Source organism: Venturia canescens, chromosome 5 (genome assembly GCF_019457755.1).
Source record: "Venturia canescens isolate UGA chromosome 5, ASM1945775v1, whole genome shotgun sequence".
Lineage (NCBI taxonomy): Eukaryota > Metazoa > Arthropoda > Insecta > Hymenoptera > Ichneumonidae > Venturia > Venturia canescens.
The window spans coordinates 9331396-9348136 of record NC_057425.1 but is presented as its reverse complement, the minus strand read 5'-3'; the positions used below and the strand labels follow the sequence as shown (position 1 = coordinate 9348136).

General features: G+C 41.9%; 1 protein-coding gene across 6 annotated transcripts; it reads right to left on the bottom strand.

Moving 5' to 3' along the window:
* Positions 1–951: 951 nt before the first annotated feature.
* LOC122410651 (uncharacterized) lies at positions 952–16703 on the bottom strand. Of its 6 annotated transcripts, none has more exons than XM_043418964.1 (9): positions 16520–16703; positions 13412–13981; positions 12138–12457; positions 9550–10389; positions 8004–8355; positions 6872–7286; positions 6524–6783; positions 6263–6447; positions 952–5115 (listed from the first exon to the last, which is right to left on the bottom strand). In XM_043418964.1, exons 2-9 carry the CDS (start codon positions 13520–13522, stop codon positions 5052–5054), a joined length of 2547 nt encoding a protein of 848 aa, XP_043274899.1. In that variant the 5' UTR covers positions 13523–13981; positions 16520–16703; the 3' UTR covers positions 952–5051. The 6 variants fall into 6 exon arrangements, with proteins under 6 accessions (XP_043274899.1, XP_043274898.1, XP_043274900.1 ...); XM_043418963.1 differs by having other exon boundaries at positions 13412–13970; XM_043418965.1 differs by having other exon boundaries at positions 13412–13910.
* Between the last annotated feature and the right edge of the window lie 38 nt (positions 16704–16741).

Genomic DNA, 16741 nt, shown 5'->3' with positions numbered 1-16741 from the left:
GCGAAAACGTGGCGATATTTCTTCGAGTTACCAAATTGTGGTGTGCAGAATCCATTTTTTTTCCCTCACTATATTTCTGAAAAATGATATTTTACTAACACATTCTCTCGTACTATTCGAAGAAACATCGGCGAAAGCAACTAATAAATCTCTCTTAAAAATTTCGTTCTATCCGCATCTCGTATCTCGAATGTAATGATCTTCGCAGTGCGATATAGTTTTCTGATGAAAGAGAAATATACATTTTTTGGTACACAAAAAAACTCTAAAATTCGTATTTTTCCTATCCCTGAGTCTGGTATTCTTCGAGTTGGATGTCATTAATTTTTGTTAGATTTGACTGAGTAGTAACATGACGAAATTCACAAAATTTGATTGCTACGTGGCCCTGCAATGGGGACGCATGGTAAAATTCTGCAGTTTCAATCGAGGGGATAAAAGAGTGTACGTTTGAACGAGAGCTTTAGTTTTTAACTTTCTATTTTTTGAATTTTTTTCACTATTTCCAGGCCCTTATTTCCGGTTTGATATTCGGTGTGTCCCTGGTCGCCGGAGCGTCTCGTTACATTGCAATTCCAATTGACGAGTTGGACGTGATCGAGATAAATCCAGTTGTGTCACATTCTTCGAGATATCCAAGGCAAACGGAGAGCTACGTTCCAACGTTAGTTCCTGGTGCACGTCACGATGACGTTGAAAATCTTAATCCGAGGATCGCGAGGTCGGATCCGCACATCTTGGATTACGTGGATTTCGGCGCCCACAGTGGTAACAACGGTGCTTACAGCTGGTACGCTGATTTTCCTGCTCATCATTGATTCCCATTCGAATTCAAACAATTAGACTATCTCTAGATGAATTTCGTTACCTTTTTTTATATTTATCACCAATCGTGATAATTGTTACAATAAAAAATTTGAAAAAAAAAAACATAATGAATAAATCAGTCTCTCCTTTGTACAGTAATAATATTTTATTTCTCCGGTACACACATCGTCGTACCAATAATATATAGTTGAGATACAATAAATATAGCGGCGCACCGAATAACGTCGTTCCCTCTCATCGAGCATTGTTTATAATCTACCATATTAATATAATTATTTAGGGTTTTCAACACCAGTAGCGTTTTCATAATCATTCAATTTTATCATTATCATTATTATTTTCTTTTCATTTTTTTTCTTCCCATCTCTTTTTCTCTCATTCATAATTGTCATCTTCTTCCTCTGTGCGAGAGAGCGACGAAGCTGTATTTCTTTCTCTAACTACACGTCACATCGAAACACTTAAAACTCAGATACTTAATCGGTACTTTCGGTAAATTAATGCGCGTTCAGACCTCTTTCTCTCGCCCTGCTGTTTCTACAATCTTCAATAGAGCCCATCCGACATGTTTAAAAATTTTTTTTTTTTATAATCGCACTTGGAACCCTCCGATCGAAATTTGTACTTGAAGCGCTCTTGATTGCTCCACCGCGGGCATTATAATCTCGTTTTTGGTCGCAGAATTTACATTCATCATTATTTACTTCATTTTTAACGGCTGTTAAAATAGCGGGATGTTCGCTATTGATCGTGGGATACGAATTAATATTGTGGGAATCAATGTTTGAAGTCTGGAAAAGAATATTCTCCGATCGGTTATTCTGAATGGATATCAATGTCACTTGAATGTTGTGTCAAAATTCGGTCTTTTCCAATTCGACGGTGACAGATAACGTGGTAAACTTTGGCCACCGTTCCAACTCATTGGGCTTATATTTTTCAGTATAGAAAGGCCCAGAATGAATGCCCAGTTTTCACATACAAAATCGAGAGAAAAGTTGATTTTGGAAAATATGGAATTTCCTAGTTTTCACATTTCGAGCGGAGGGTTCCACGAGCGCGGATTCTCGTGACAGCAGGAACACGTATTTACGTTTACCATCATTTAAATCTCACTATTAAATCTGCTGATAATTACGTCAAAATGATAAAATAATGGGAGAGACCCCGCTGGGCGTAAGAGGTCGGGAGAGTGAATCGTTTTCGCGGTTCTGTTGCTGCTGGTCTCTGGCCTCGGCTCGGTAGCCCTATAACACTCGTACTAATACATTTATAAATATTTTTCATCGCAATCAAACCGAGTTTTGAAGTTTCAATACTTTTCCTGGCTGCTTCACATTGAGTAACAATTTTCGTTCCTTTTTACCCCTCGCTCAATGAAGAATCGAGATCACGACGATAATATGTTTCTCATTTCTTGCCTACTTTTTTTCTGTCGTAAAGCGACTACTTTGAAAATAATTCTGCACCATGGCAGAGTAGTCGATTGAATCCATTTTAAATTAAGTGAAAATTAGTGGCTTCGTCATCATAATTATGCAAATATTAACGTTATCCAAAAACTCTTCGTCGGAATATCGGAAAAAAATGTAAGAAAAAAAATGATTTTCCGGCAATCTTTGTAAATCGGTAGTCAATACTGCGCTTCTCATAATAACGTTTCCGTTGAAACTTAAATTATTCATAAAAATAATAATAACGATGATAATAATATTGATAAAAAATCGTTATTGTATTAGACACGATCACAATCGAGATTGTTGTACTGAATTAAATTAACGGACTAATTGGTGCTTTGTTAGACACATTTTGTTTGTTGTTGTACTGAAATGGCGTAAACTAACATTGATTGGCGGGGTATATATAGGGGTTCGAAGTATGTTGTTTTGCGAGGAGGACGTTTACTAAATTCATTAACTAACATGAAGCGCCGGGTGATGGGAGAACTCGGCGCGGCCGTCCGATCTCGTTTACGTTTCTCCGATAACAAACTTCGACTCATGCGACGAGTCGATTAAAGTTGAATGGGGACGGGGCCTTCGTTAATCGAGTTAGCCACCTATCTCGACCTTCCAATAATATATAACAAGACTCGTCAATATTCATAGCCTCTTGTCAAACTTCGATTTCGTCAAATCATCAATATGAATATCGAAGTGAACATTTTAATTCTCGTCGCTTCAAAGAGGCAAATTTCCATACCGATTGTCTAATTACTAAATAACTTGAGTTACATCATTCGTGTGAATATTGAAATAACTAATTGGTTTCACAAATCGATCGAATAAAAATAATTTCGAGTCCATGAACTCGCGACGAGTCGCATTTTCCTAATCCATCGATTCTGACGTCACCCGCTTCGTGGTGCAAGTTGTTTCTTTTTTACACTTATTTTACTTGCTACAATGATGTGCCGGAAAAGCAACAACGTTCAAACTTTGAAACAGGTACGGCCGTTCAGTGCGCGAAGCCCGGACGATTTTTCATTTCACGTTAATTTTCGAAGGTGCGAACTTCACGAGAAAAAATACACGATTGAGTACTTAAAAACGAAATAAATATTCGTCATGCCGTAGAACAAATCGCGAATTTAATGTTTATCGGAATTAGTTGTTATCACAAAAGCTTTTTCTTCTTCATCGCATTAAGATAAACATAACGAAAAAAGTACAATTTTTTTTTTTTTTTTTTTTACTTATAAGTGAATTTCTTGTAAAGAGATATACAAGCAGCGATTACAGATCGTCATTGAAACAGGTACGAAATCGTGAATGGCAAAAAATAAGCCCCTCTCGCCCGAATATATATTCCAGTAATAATACTCGGTTTAAATATTATATTTCACCCAGGACATGCGCAGTCCCAAAAAATGCCTCCTTCTCACGATAATTTTTAATATGCGTTTAAATAGACGATCAGATTTACTGGGGATCGTTACAACATCAATTCTTTGTCGACATCCGGTGTCGGTATTTTTCTTCTCATCTGCTCTTCGTCATAAATGGTAGTTAATATACATATTTCATTGATCTACATTAAATACGTCTCGCATAAATAGAAGGAACGTTTCTCGGTTTCTTCGTCGAAACCGAGAACCGCGGAAACCGCGAACTCTTTTTTTTCTTCTTTTTCTTTATCTCCAATATTCTCTCGTTCTCCTTCGAGACCTTCGTTCACAGAATGTACAGTCATTTGATATGATTTATCAAGAAAGCTTGGCGCATAGTTGTCTCGGAGAGTCGACAATAATGTGCGCAAAGCCAGCCACCGGAGCCTCAGAAAAAACCAATCTCTCCACAAGACGTTTTTTTTTTCATTTTTTTCTCCCCCATCACACTCGCTCTGTAACCTCGAGTCTTTTTTTTCTTTACCCTCATCTTTGAATTCACTTAGCCTCTTTCGAATGCGTCGTCATTAAGATCCGACAATGTTTTTGCACATAGTATACTTTTGATTATCATCGACAGTCAATAGGTTTCTTCATTTGTGTGTGTGTGTGTGTGTGTGTGTGTGCGCGCGCGCGCGTGTGTGTGTGGTTTAGCCTTCCCTTATTTACTCGAACATATATTTTATCACGTTGAGGATCGTGTCTTACGCGGACACGAGCAAAATCGACGACTATTGGATTTCTTATAGTTTCTTCCGCAAACTCATTATGCACAATTATCGTTTAAAATAAAAATAAAGATGCTTCGCCTACGAACCTGGAACGCTAAAGTGATTTTTTTTTCTTTTCGTTATCGAATGCGTTAACGCACACTCATTTCGTTCAGGCATTTATACCTTCTCGCAGTTTTTATCTTTCCGCCGGCAATCTTGCTCACGTTTTGTCCTAGGTCAGCACGTACTATTGAAAGAATAATAATCTACGCTCATAACGTACGAGCTGATGCGCGCGAAACGATCGAAACTCTGAGACGAAAAAAAAATAGATTGACGCGAATACATCGCGTGTGGCACACGCGAGTTTTTCTCTCCTCTCTCTCTCTCTCTCTTTCGTATTCTCTGTTAAGAAGATATGAGTATACTAGTTTTATAATTTATAGAGTAAAATACGTAGCGTTACAATGTACGTATGTAGCATTTATATATATAGATTTTTTCATATATATATATACACAAATAATTCGATATCGATCAGCTCACATGGTGTACTGGGACAGCAAAATCCTCGGTGTCGAGAAGGCCGATGTCGAGCCGCTCGTACCGACCATAGGCTCGGGTCAGGTGGTGCACCAGGCCAGCACGACTTTCTTGAAAGGTACGAATATCGCACGCTCCGGCTCGCTGAATGACAAAACATCAAATATCATTATTATATGAATCATAACGAAAGTGAAGAAACATTATTTCGTGTCACGCAACCGGCTTCTCACACTCGAGGATTTTTCGGAACGAATCCCGGGCACGGGGCGCGTGTTCGGACAAACATAAGGCAAGGGATCGTTATTTACTCGATTCGATGAGGAAATATTGTTTAAAAATTCAATGAATCACCGACGGAGATCCGAAAATGAATGTTTTTGTGAGAATTCAGAAAATATGGAAAAAATGTATGTAGAACAGAAAAAACAGTAATTGCAAGAGGCACGAGGCGTGACAATGGAAATGAATGTATTTGAGAAATGTCACGATGAGGCGAGGGCAATCCCTGAACTTCGTGTGTAACGACAAGTGGAAGAAGAGAAGTATAGAAAAACGATGTACGAGAGGGAGAAGACACTCGAGACTGTCTACGGTTTCATGCTAATACGAGGAAGGCTCGAGCGCCGAGAGATTGTTCAGTGACGTCCCATTGAGAACATTCTTCACTGCGAGGATTTTCTCCCTTTCTCTCTTTCGTGAATAGCGTGACGTGTATGGAATTGTAGGATCGCAACGATGTTGCCCGCTTGTCTTTACGAAAGCAATACATTTTCACGTGTATACGGTAACGACCGGTTAAAAACGTGTCGTTACTGCTTTTTGTGTTAGACGTCAGGATATTTGAGTGTGCGCGAGCGAATAAAGTACACACTGAATGTCTATCGGGCTGCACACTCTCTTCGTGATTCTGACCGCGGACGAGCTCGCGGGCTTTCAGAGTCCCCGCCAAGTTGGAGCCCTTCGAACGCACGTACGGACTCGCGAGAGCGGGTTATCGCAAACCTAAATTACTTTTGTCACGCAGCTCGTATATACGTGTGCGACCATTAACTCGAAACACACGATGCAATCACGAAATTAAACGCAACCAGTCTCGCTGCAATCTGTCCCGAGATCCCACATTTTCTAGCTCTATTTTTCTCTCTTTTCTCGATCAAATATGTTCATCGACGAAATTGCATTATTTTTTCTGTAAATGGAAAATTCAGCGATGAGTTTTTATATTGATTTATTGTAACACTTGAAGTTATGGCGAACAAAAAAACATCCACCAATCGTCAAATCTCACCAATCAAAGAATCGCCGTCCGTGAAATGTTCCGTCGGAACAACCGCAATCGGTCGGGAGCTCGACACCGACGTGAACTTCCTCTCGGCCTGGTACAGGCCCGACGTACCGCACTCGACCTTGAAGAACTCTTCCTTCCGGTGATATCACTTTAACGAGATGGTCGAGTTTCAAATCGCGGGGAATCTGAAATTCAAAGTCGTCGTGGAATGAAATGCTCATTTCGTTATCGATCCGTGGGTTTCGAGGCGTTTCTATATACCTTTGGCAAATATGGCCTCGCGTCTTGCGGAGGATTCCATTCCCGGAACAAATCAGGTTCCGAGTGTCTCCTCGTTCGTCGCCGTCTCGCGGTTTGCCTACTCCAATAATCGGAGCTCGATATCGTTAACATCGAGTCGATACTGCGTCTCAGATAATCTTCCGCTTCGTCGATCAAGGACTCGGTTGAGTCACCGCTGTTTTCACCGGTTACGAGATCGGAACGTAAATTCGGCAAACTTCCACGCGTCATTGGGCATTCTGAGGGGACACGCATTTAAAACAAAAAAAGTGATTAAAACGATGCACAAGTGCAAAGCACAAAGCGAAATATCGAAATTAAGTTCACCTTGAAAAGTGACTTTTGATCGTGTTCTTTTGGGTGGATTTTTCGAATTTCTCGATGCGGAGGAAGCGGATGGCGGATGAACGTGAGTGGGTGAGGAAGGCATCGACGACCAGGTCGGCCGAGGGGTCGAAGTCGCCATCGGTACACGCCACGTATCGAAGGACGCTGCATTCGCTCGCCACGAATGTCTCCTCGGTGGTCCACCGACGACCTCGAGCCCGGGTGACGGGATCGAGCTCAACGAGCCTCGATATCTCGAGGAATAAAGATCGGTAGAGAGCCGACAATCACAGGGGCTCGGTAAGCCCGTGCCTGGATTGCAGCGAGCCGGCCAATAGCCTGCTGGCGATCCAAGGGATTCCCGACGATTCACTTCCGGTGTACGCAGTCCACAGCCCCGAGCATTGAAACAATTCTAGAATAAAACAAACAATAAATCATATTTCCCAACGCGAAAAATATAAACGCGCATTCAATAATAAAAAAAAGAGTCCGATAAAAATATTCTGTTTCATTGCGAGGATCGAGGGTGAGCGAAAAAAAAGTGGGTTAACCGAGTTGTATACCCAATGCAATTAAATATCCTCGCGGCCTCTGTTTTAAACTCGTACATATGTTTTTCTGTTTGTGTGTGTATGTGCCTTGTACGCAGCGGTGCGGATACTCGATCTTGCCTTTTCTACGTTGCGTTAACTATCTATGTATACGTATATAATGTGATATACGCTTATTCACCGCTAGACTGACGCAACAGAACCCGCGAGCTATTGAAAAACTCTAAAGAGACGGAGAGAAAAATATAGAGCCGCACGGATACACACACACATTGACAGATCGTTAAGAAAAAAAGGAAAACAAAACGAGTGTGGTAATTAGTCATCTGGCTTGCAGAAGCGTATTTTGTTGCTGGCAACGAAACGCTGCCTTTTTTCATCCTCGCAGTCTATCGCGTTGAAAAAATTCTGTAAATTGAATTGAACGTTTTTACACGATTTCCAAGTATTTTCATTTCGAGTCAGCATGAATTTATGATGAAAATAATTGTTTTTCTCCCCTTCTCCCATCAGCACAGCGCAGGCGAATACGAAGCGAAGTAGAGGCGAAAGCTTGCAGGACGAAATTTCGTTTTCACCTGGGAGTGTGGATCGTGACAAAGGTGATCGGCGCTTCTCGACAGCTCAGGCACCATGCTCGTGAAGCTTATATCGGACAGCATGACCCTACGAGCCTCCCGAGTTTTGTCCGAGAGCCTCAGCCGACCAGCAACCCCGGCTGGCAGGGCAAATTTGCTCGGTAACGTCGTAAACGTGTGGGCAACTTTGTGAGCGAGATAACTTTCGGAACGCCACTGCGCGGGAAGAGCGGAAATGTCGGTTTGCGCCCCGGATTCTCTTCTTGCGCCGCAGCTTCGGTCCATCACAGGTCGCAACGGGGCTGAACTCTTTCTTCGTCCAGCTGCGAGAGCCTCGCGATGTATGATCGGCCTGTGGAACAAAATTTCATCAATTGCGGAACTCATGGATGCAGCACATAAATTAATGAAATTCGAATCGGTTGGAGCTAGGGAATGAGCTACGAATCGTCCCATATTTTATTTTCATTATTCAACGATTACGATAAACATTAATCTCGTGATTGAACGATTATTAAAAAATGTTTGCCTGACATTGCCGCGGCGTCTGGGACTTTTGACTGTTGGTGGGAAGCTTGAATTATGACGAAAGTTGAGAGCCGGAGAATCGTTATCTCTTCACCATAGCTGGGACACGGCTGGCTGAACGCGGGCGGCTGCAACGAATCGATATCGCGCACCCGAAGAGAACAAGCCAGCCGGGAGTTACGAAGAAGGATGTTAACGTGCTCCCACGTAAAGCACCACGTGTACATCATGGTTCATACACTTGGGTATCATGCCGCGAATGCTCGCAAACAACGAGACCGAGCTCCAACTATTTTAATCACGATGCTCCTGGACTTGAGCCCTTCTGCTTGACGGCACTCCGTGTAGTTCGGTATATAGAAACTGTGTACGGATGCGAATTTGCCACAGTAGGAGTATCGGTGCTTTACGTAGGCAGTACATGAAGTAGCAGCGATAAGCCACCGCAATGTGCGGGCATAATGATTCGCAGCACGAAATTTCTCTCTCTCGCTCTCTCCTCGGTAACGGAATATCAATTGTAACGAACAGAGAGAGAGAGAGAGAGAGTGCAAGAGCACGAGTGTCGAGATATTAATTTCGAAAAATGTATTCATCGACGATACTGTCAATTAATAAGTGAATGTGTGTTGGAACGATTGAAAACGTCTCAACGTAGAAACCCCATTCAATTGAATTGGAGGGCTTTGTACACTCGACAGATCGTCGGCGACGAGGAAAAGTTAATTTCATTTGAAACGTATGAAAATCTACTGGAATTTTGTTGAGCGTAACAACTTTGATATTTTCGATAAATTTAATGTCTCAGAATTTAGTAATTCTCTTCGAAAAAAGGTTGAAGACTTTTGTTTCATAGAAAATGATGATTTTATGATTGTTGTTTATGACGTAGTTTTGTTGTGCGGAAGGCTGTTACTGAGAGATAAAAATAATGCTTTCTGGCAAGGTATTTCAGACGATTTATACGATGATTCGAAGGTGAGGATGAAGCGAATAGGAAAGTTGGAATATTGTTGACCTGTAAGCAGTCGGGGGTGCGGCGAGAGTGTTCCTCCTGGCGGCGTGTCTGGCGGAGTGTTCGGGTTCTTCGACGACTCCGCATTTGCTGATGTCAGTTTCGACGAGAACGGAGCATTGGGACCACATTTTGTTGAGCCTGGTGTTGGAGCTTTCGTCGAATCGGTCAACGCTTTCCTCGCGATCGATGCTCGAGCTCTGTGACGAAGCGGCTTCCTCGACCGAGCTGTTGTTTTTCTCGCCGTTGCAAACGGGGCTTTCCTCGCTCGTTTTTCCGTACTTCACCGCCGGGCTTTGGCCGTTGTTTTGCCAGCTTTCATTTTCCGTTATAGAAACTAGATCCTCCTGGAGCCCGAGATCCCGACACGTATCGTCGGTCGTGAAGATGAGCTCGATGTCGTCCAGCTCCTCCGACTCGTTTTCTGATTCCGCGTGGACCTTAGTCTCGGGCAACGTTGATTGCTGGTTCCCGCACTCCGGATTGTCACTGAACATCGAATTATCCCCGTCCGAAACGCTTCTCAGACTCGCGTCCTCCGGATCCTTTTCCGGTACGTCGAGAAGCTCCTGATTGCTCGTCGCACGAGCATTCTTCGCCTGCTCCTTCAATGAGACACTCTCGTTAGCTCCGTTCTCCTCTCCCCGATCGACTCGAGCCTCTTTTGACTCCGGAGCATCCACTGACACCTCGACGACCGTCTCGACCGAGATCCTCGAGTCTTCCGGGTCCTCCTGAACGACGCTCGTCCCCGACTGCTCCGAGACTTCTCCCTCAGCCACCGCAGGCTTATCCGCCTCTGCATCACCCATGACGATCTTCGCTGACGACCTCTCGGGCGAGCTGCGTGAGTTACAATCGTACGTATTAAGTATATATACAACGCATATGCACACGCGTTCACTTGTAAACACCAAATATATAACGCACGTTTGAGAAATATTCTCGCGCGCGAATTAGCCACTATTTTCATTGTTAACGTTCTCCGCTCTCGAGACTCGCGAAGCAGCGTGCGAGGCCTCAATGTTTTTTTTTCCAACTATTCAACAAACCCCTTGCAAAATTCCTCTTGAATTGCAAATATCAATTGAGCATTGAAGATTTAGCAATGGCTGCGTTCTCACAGTTTCCCTACGAATTATGAAAAAATCGTCGAAATCTTTGTTCCTCGATCAAAATCTTCGTAAATTCATTTTTACAACATTCTCTTTATTCCAATATTATTTTCAACGAATATTTAATGAAAATTTTCAAAAAAACGTCTCCCTTAAACTCCACACAATGGCATTTTCGTACGAAAACATTTACGGACTTCCATGCTTCCAAAATATCAACAAAAAAATCGGTTTTTTTACAAATTCTCTATAGTTTCACGCATATTTCTGTGAATTATAAAAATTCTCTATAAATTGAACGTTACCGTAGAAAACGTGACTGCCCACCGAGAGGAGCCGATGCGCACTTGAACCTTTAAATGCGTTTTTCTCAAAGCCACTTCTTCCCGCACGGTCTGCACGATGACTCGTAGTTTTTCATATTTTTTTTATGCTTTTTTTTTTTTCAAATATTCCAAATTGTTTTCTCTGTAGTCTGTCGAGTCGGGTTTTTGATATTGTGATTTAAAAATTTGATAAACATAATTAAAGTGTGACGTTTATGAGACAAAATGCACGTTTTTTTTAAACTGCCGAAAATTGCTGCAACGGCCGCCTGTATTTATAGTCTCACGCCAGCAGCTTCTACATCCGTTGCCGCTTATCAGTCCCGGGTTAGCACATTTCTTACCTCACTCAGCCGACTAACCCCTTTTGGCCGATTAGATTGCTAAATTTTTCGAATTTGAAAAATCTGGCTCGACAGACTTGAATCGCAGCTTTACTTCACAAGAATTTTTTAACGTTGCGCAGATCCAAAGAACATTTCAAGGAGAAATTATGCAGACCGTGGAGCAACCTCTTTTATTTTGGAAACATGATTTTTTGTTGTAATTTTTGTAAAAAAATGAAATACATTTTTTTACAAAGTTAATAAACGATGTGTAAAAATTGTTTTTATTCATTTCTAATGCGCTATCTCTTCTGAAAACGGTTTTTCTTTCAGCGCATTTTATTAGGCACTGCTGCGACGTATTTGAGGCATTACGGGAAAGAATAGTATTCGAAATTTTGTTACATTTTTCCACTAATTAGACGAGCAAATATTTGCAATTGTCACTTGATTTGGGTGTTTTTAAAAAAAACTGTAACTTAGCTCGCACATGAAAATCTGTAAAATTGTTAACTTTGGAATAAAAGATTGTTTTTACATGGAAGAAGAATGAAAGAATTGTGTTTGGCCTGGGAGGCACTGGTTTTGTGAGCTGTTAATAAGATTGTTCGTAAGATGAAAAGAGCGCAACAAGAGAGCGAGAATAACGTAAGATCTTTGTTTTGTTTTGGTCAAATCGTTTTTCTCGCTTTTCCCAGTTTCACGCTCGTAAATTCGTTCGTAGAGGTGAGCGGAGCGTGACCGTGAACGATTGGGAGAAAGAAAAAAACGGAAAAAAAGGTAAACAAAAGAAGAAGAAAAAAAAGATTCTCGAGAAAACTCACTGTTCGTTCTTTTCTCGAGTTAGAGAACGAATCTGCTGGTGGCGCTGTTGTTTTTGTTGTTGTTCGATCCCGAGGTTGGCCAGCGGCGGATTTGTGTTCTTTGTGTCCGTCGTCTCATCGCTCGACGATATTTCTATCGTGCTCTTTCGAGCGCCGCTTCGATCCTCGTCCAATATCCGTCGGCGTAACACGTGATTCTCGAGGGAAAGACGTTCAACAACGTCCGCGTAACTCTCCCCGTGAAAGTCGCCGACGATCTCGCGAAGACGTCGGAGCTCCTCGCGCGACGAATCCAACGCCGATCGCAGAGAAATAACTGTCTGTTTTTCAAAATTTTCATTATTCTTTTCCCCCAATCACACTATTTCGTTTGATTTATCAATTTCATCGTCCCAGTTGCTTTGACTTCATTACGTCGCATTTATTTTTGACACTTTTTGCGACTTCGAAACGCGAACGAGTTCGGAATAAATGAGCCACGAAATAACGGACGGAAAGAAAACGCGACTGTTATGAACGTCGAAATATGAGCCTCCGTCAAAGGATCTCCAGCCACTTATTTGGAGGGCTGCTGTGATTGCGGAGGACTATATCGAGTTGCCTCGTTTGAGAAACGCGTTTAAAAATGTGACGAAGGAAAATTAAGTGTAACGTTTATCTCGGGATATTGAGAGACGAGACGAGAGTGCGCCCTCGAAATCCTCTTTACCGCTGATTCGTTTATGCCACTCTCGCTCCGCGACTACTTTTTTTTTCGCTACACAATCTTGCAATATGCTGCCGTAGAAACGCACACTCACACTAACGTATTTATATGTACATTTGTATAAATTCAAGTCCTCCGGAGAGTGGATTTCGTGTCGTGAGAAAGTATACGATTTCCGAACAGCTGTTTCTCAACGATATTTCCTCGGTGAGGGAAAACACTCGGCACTATTTCAATATTAAAGTGCAATAAGAAAAAGAACGCTGTCGGGGAAATTTCACGACTTCGAAGCGAAAGAATCGTTATATTTTCACAAACCATTGTGTAGTATTGACGATAAAATATAAACGTTGAGCTTGGATGAGCGTTTAACAGTAAATACACTCAACGATTTAGCGACAAGCGATGTAAATAATTGTAACAATTTTTGGTGATTTTGAATAAATGATGTTTATGACATCGCGGGCGGCGTGGTGTTTTTATTTTTCAATTGAAACCAAAGGCATTTTTATTATAGTTGAACACGAAAATGCGAGAGTTTAAAAAATGAATAAAAATGGAATCGAACCTGATGGAGAGCTCTTACGACGTCGAGTCCGGGTATTCCGGGCGCCGGTAAGCCGCCAATGAGCTGGTGCAGACCCTGATGAGCCAGCCTTGCGTCTTCAGCAGCTTCCATCCCTCCCCGCCACCCAGTGTTTCTAACGAACCTTCACCGTGACCACGGATCATACCGAAATCCGTTAGGTTTTGCAAATCACTTTTTTCAATCAACGGATTTTCTCAGGTTTTCACTGTTTTCTGTGATGAAATTCGTTCCGACAACGGCTCGTTGCACACTCACGCACGATTTCGGAAAAAGACGCGATTGTTCGTTAACTGTCAAATCGTTCGTTCCAAATTAGCGTTATCGAAATTTTCCGTTCGACGCCGAAGATTCATTTGCAAAAATCGATTTTTCATGTTCTGTCTCACTCAAAGGGTCAATAGAATTTCGAGCCTATTGCAAGCGTTTATTTTTCCTATTTATTTCGAGCTCGAATTTTCTACATTGGAAAAAATGAATCCTGTCGTATCGGTCGAACCAAATGATGGATTCACAACGATATTTGAAAATTATGACAGTCCTGTTAAAGTCCTCAAGCAAAATTTCTAGGTTAATAGTTTTATTTGTGCACTGGAGGGAGGTTAAGAGTAGAGAATAACGCTTGGTCCGGTTTGTCTATAAGGTATTATTTATTCGACCCCGAAACATATAACTATAATATCGCAGAATAGTGTCGCCTGCTGCGTTCCGTGTTCTACGTATAGTACGAATCTCGTGGAGGGGTAGAAAAGCAGAGGGAGAGGAGGGCGAAAAAGGGAGAGACGAGCAGCAGCAAAGTTAGATTATTTTGCCGGGACGACGTCGAAGCATTGATTTCCCGTCTACTTTGCTCAAAGTTACAAGAAAAGAGAGCTTTTTGCATGTCATGTTGCATGGAATTGCCAACAGGTGTCAGGTTCTCTCGCACATGAATTATTATTATTGTTATTCCCTAAATATCGGAGATTGTCGCAGCAGAAAAATTGGAATAGAGGACGTTGCGGTTTTCACGGGAGCGAGAACGTGGTTTTTTTTCCGATTCGTGACGGACGATTATGCGAGTAATTCAATATTAAATGTGGAGGTTATTATCGTGTTTGAGTTTGGAAGGGTCACTCTGTTCGAAAAAGCTCGTTGAAGCGTTACCGAATATTCCATTCAACACCACCTGGCGTAGAACTCGTAAAAGTTTTATTTAGGGTCGAAAAAATTTCTCGATATTTATCGATTATCTCGGCGGTCGAAAAATTTTCCGTTCCGTTTACTCAAACGACGAAATTCACTTTGGGATCATCGCACGGAGACTGTTCCGTGGAAATAAACGGTCGGAAATGGAAAAGCTGGATGAAGCGAGAAGGCCGAGAAGTGAGAGGAAGAAAAAGAGAGGGAGGGAGAGAGAGAGAGAAAAATAAATATTATCGTAGAGTGAGATAAGGGGAGGGGTGAAACGTCCCTCTAATTATAGGTCGCGAGAGCCGGCTTCACGAGCCAATCGATCCTTCCCGGAGCGAAATTGCGTCCGTTACACACCGTGTAAGAGAAAAATCTGAGATCCGCACTTTTTTCATCTCCGCTGTTTTTTATTTTACCAAACGTGCTAACCGCAGCGTGGATTAGCGTAATACAAATCGCGATAGAGTAGTCTTTGAACGTAATTATGGATAATTCATTTCAAGAGCTCACATACTGAAACACAGCGATTCTAGGAACGAGTTTTTATCTGGTATTTCGTCATTGTTAAATATTCCATAACCGTTTTTTTTTTTCGAAGCCAAATAATTCTGACTGACACCACTGAAACTGTTGAATCTATTTCCAGCAAAATCTGAAGGCATCGTCGCGTTCGCTGACTCTCGATAATTGATTTTTAAATTCCTAACCTTAAAACTAATTTTCCTACTGACATCGCAAGAAAAGCGGAAACCATCCCGTAGTGCATTTCCGTAAAAATCCAAAAATACATTTTAATGTGAATGTCCATTTTTATTTTCACGGTAAAAAATGTTTTAATTAAATGAAATGATAATTCACGAGAATATACTTCCCGGTGTTATGTTTCTTTGTTGCGTTCGAGCTCTGCGAGCGCAATAAACCGAGTCGAAGTAAATAAAGTTATTTGAGAGGGGAACGCCGGCTGGAAGACACCAAAATATGTTTGAAGAGGCGAATATAGTATGCTTTGTTAGAAAGTACGAGGATGAGATATTATCGTGAAGTAGGAAAGGGAGTCAGAGGAGAACGAGGAGGGGCAAGGAGTGAGGGTGGGGGGGGGGGGGGGGGGCAATCGAGACGCTCCTGTATAGCTGTTTATGCGGAGTATTGCGTCTCGTTTGTAGCCTGAAGCTCTAATTATAGTGCAATATCGTGTATATGGCAGTAGGACGAGGAATAGGAGTTGCGAAGGACCCTCGACCCTAAAACATACTCGAGCAAAGCTTCAAAGCTTCCGGAGATTGTTTTTCACTCTCTCTTGATTGAAATATGAGAATCGTTCGATATACTCATCGCCATCGATTGAAAATAATGGAAATTTACCTATTTACGAAGTTATAGTTTCAACTCTTTTGACGTATCCCAATCAATATGGTAAATTGTATTATGCGAGGGCGTGTATTTCCGGTACTAGATGCACGATTCGGAAATGCGACAAGAAAACCACCGTTCCTGACCTCTATCCTGTTCCCGTTCCCTCCCTCCTTTTTTTACGATCTTTATTTTTCTCCGGCCCTCTCTTCTTCTTTTGCTTCCTCTAGGTCGGGATCTACGTCGTCTCTCGTACTACAAGATCGAGCGCGTAGTAAGAGAGATTGACTTCTCACGGTTTTTATCCCTACTTCTTGCTCTCTACGAGAGCGCTTCTCGGTCACTTTTCTTTCGCGATCTCTCGAGCGAATGATCATGATTTGTATATGTATATTGTTTTTTTTAATTTACGAATATAAAAAATTAATATTATGCCCGATCTCTGAATACTACGGGATTGATTGATCGCTGGAGAATGGTTGGTCCGCAGAACTTGAATCCCTAAACTAATGTGTATACCGTTCACCAAAAAACACATGAAATATTGAATTGCAACACTTTTCTTACGATTCTCTTTCGTGTTCTTTCGTTATTCGTTATTCTGTAACTTTGACACACCGCACTCTTTCGCGGTTCTTAATTGCACAGCATCCGTCAGCAGAATTAACGATCGCGAGGCAAACACCTCCGGGACGCTAAAGATTTTACACGCTCATGTCAACAACGCGCGGCGAACGAGCTGTCACTTTGCCCTTTGATGCAGACGACGGGGATTCAGGTACACAAAAT

Bases quoted from the DNA above. Each gene is read 5' to 3' on its own strand.
- LOC122410651 (XM_043418964.1), bottom strand. From the start codon at position 13,522: ATGGAAGCTGCTGAAGACGCAAGGCTGGCTCATCAGGGTCTGCACCAG. The intron at 6,784-6,871 runs GTGAACTTAATT...GTGTCCCCTCAG, and splicing joins ATCAAAAGTCACTTTTCAAG to AATGCCCAATGACGCGTGGA. The intron at 5,116-6,262 runs GTGAGATTTGAC...TTTGTCATTCAG, and splicing joins GGACGGCGATTCTTTGATTG to CGAGCCGGAGCGTGCGATAT.